General features: G+C 55.5%; 1 protein-coding gene across 1 annotated transcript in view; it reads right to left on the reverse strand.

Moving 5' to 3' along the window:
• The window catches only part of PNPLA2 (patatin-like phospholipase domain containing 2), a 14,766-nt gene that overhangs the window by 11,558 nt on the left and 587 nt on the right, over window positions 1–2,621 (reverse strand). The window contains exon 2 of the mRNA XM_014534000.1: window positions 2,572–2,589. Within this exon, the coding sequence (XP_014389486.1) occupies window positions 2,572–2,589 (18 nt within the window). The remainder of the gene's footprint in view (window positions 1–2,571; window positions 2,590–2,621) is intronic.

Consider the following 2,621-nt stretch of genomic DNA (forward strand, 5'->3'; position numbering starts at 1 on the left):
GCCTCACGTCCGGTGGGCTCGAGCCCTGGCCCTCCTGACCCAGTGAGGCGGGCGAGCCGCTCGTCGCACTGATGTCGCGGAGCCCAGCCGTCTGGGCCCAGTGGCTGCTCCTCTGCGCTGCCCTGACTGTGTCGGCTCAACTCTGACCTCCGTGTGCACGCGGACATCAGCATGTGTCACCCACTCACTGCTCCATGTCGGACCCTGCAGCGGCCTGGGAGGGACTAGACCCTCCTGACCCAGTGAGGCGGGCGAGCCGCTCGTCGCACTGATGTCGCGGAGCCCAGCCGTCTGGGCCCAGTGGCTGCTCCTCTGCGCTGCCCTGACTGTGTCGGCTCAACTCTGACCTCCGTGTGCACGCGGACATCAGCATGTGTCACCCACTCACTGCTCCATGTCGGACCCTGCAGCGGCCTGGGAGGGACTAGACCCAGCGGCCTGGGAGGGAATAGACCCAGCGGCCTGGGAGGGAATAGACCCAGCCTGCTTCCGCAAAACTTGGGTCCTAGTGCGACCACACGCAGAGAAAACAAGGATGTCCCTGGCCGAGCTAGACCCTGAAGGATGAGCAGGGACATTGAGCTGAAAGATGAGAAGGAGCCGGCCTTGCACCAGGCAGAGGGGTTGGAGGCAAAGGTGGACGGAGAAGGGTCCCCAGGCGGCGGCCAGCCCGTAGCGGCCTAACAGAGCGAGCCCTCAGGGGTATACACGTGCATCAAACCCCTTTGTGTTCACGCAAACCACACAGTCCCCCAGGCTCGTTGCAGTCACTGCCCGTTTCATAGACGAGGTCAGGCACAGACATTTTCTTGCTCAAGGTCACACAATTGGGGCAAAGTGGGGAAACCATCCTGGCAAGGATAGCCCTTCATTACAGTCAATTGCGAAGTGGCATGATGTGATTGATTTTTAAAAAATATATTTTTTTATTGATTTCAGAGAGGAAGGGAAAGAGAGAGAAACATCAATGATGAGGGAGAATCACTGATCGGCTGCCTCCTGCACGCCTCACACGGGCCAAGCCCCACAACCCGGGCATGTGCCCTGACCGGCAATGGAACCATGACCTCCCTGTTCCTAGGTCTCCACCCAACCACTGAGCCACTCCAGTGGGGCTGATTGATTGACTTACGTGGAAAATAATACATAAAATTTACCATTTTAATTAGACAATTCGGTGGCACTTAGTACATTCACATTGTTGTAAAACCATCACCACCACCATCTCCAGAACTTTTTCATGTTCCCAAACACCCCAGCCCGGGTGGCTCATTATTTTACTTCCTGTTGAAGTATCCATCTTATATAAAAACTGCTGTTTAAAATTTTAACCCTGATAGTATGGCTTCTGTCTTAAATAATAAGGAAAATAAGACTACTCCCATTCCAGAGAGGCCGTAAACTATGCCCCAGACAGAGTTGTCAGTGCTGACACCCAGACAGTTGCCAGGCCTTGAGATATGGTCTCATGGCCCCTTCCCAGCACGCGGGCCTTCTTTCTCAGAAGGCCCGGAAGTCCCATCCCAAATTTGGGAGACAAAAAACTGGAAAAAGTATAAATAAAGAGAGTTTCCTCCATATCAGGGGCCCAGAATTTGAAAGACACATTTTTCTCTGGGCCTGCGCAGAATTTAATAATAAAATGTAACTCCTGTAGTGGGCACTGCAGTTCAGCCTCTGCTTCGGCAGGGTGCTGTAACTAGTCGCTGGCCAGCTTAATAAAAGCTCCTCAATTTTGATCTGAGTCCCTGGTGGTTGTCTCCGCGGGTCACCCCATTACACTGTCTCTGTGAGTCTGACTCCTCCTGTGAGTAAGTGTAACCTCGGCACCAAAAAAAAAAAGAAAAAAGTGTAACCGTCCAGTGTTTGTCCCTGTGTCTGTCCTATTTCACTCAACATAATATCCTCAAGGTTTATCCACGTTGCAGCACGTGTCAGAATGTCCTTCCTTTTTAAAAAAGTAAGTGTAACCGTCCAGGTTTGTCCACGTTGCAGCACGTGTCAGAATGTCCTTCCTTTTTAAGGCTAAATATTCGCGTGGTTAATTTTTAAAAAGGTTTTCCTGGCAGCTCTGGGAAAACTGAATGGGGGTGGGCAGGGGCCGGGAGAATGGAGGTCTGGCAGGTTCTGTCCATCCCGGTGGGAGGGATGGTGGTAGCTGGGGAGGAGGCGGAGAGGGCGCACACGGTGTGATTTGAGGCAGGACGGGCGGAGCGGGATGTGCTCATCTGCCCCTTCACGGAGCACCTGCTCTGGGTGAGCGCACAGGTGGGAGGCTTTCTGAAAGGTTTGAGGGTCTGGGCGGGGCCGGCGCTCACCACCACGTGGCCTTGGGCAAACGGACCTCGTGGAGCCTCCTGGTCCTCCCTTCTGAGATGCAGACACAGTTGAAGGAGGCGGCCCGTGGGGAGCCTGCGGGGGCCCCTGCCCGGAGTGACCACCATGGAGCGGGTGAGGCCGCGGACGGACAGACACGCTGATCGAGGGGTGGCTGTGAGGCCGCAGGTGCGGTCAGTCCCCAAGCCCCGTCCGCCTGGGCATCTCCAGCCTATTTACACCCGGGACGGGAACGCACGCCCCGGGGCGAGCCTGAGGCCGAGACCTCTGAGAGCGCGGGTTTC

This window comes from Myotis brandtii, unplaced genomic scaffold (genome assembly GCF_000412655.1).
Source record: "Myotis brandtii unplaced genomic scaffold, ASM41265v1 scaffold1236, whole genome shotgun sequence".
Lineage (NCBI taxonomy): Eukaryota > Metazoa > Chordata > Mammalia > Chiroptera > Vespertilionidae > Myotis > Myotis brandtii.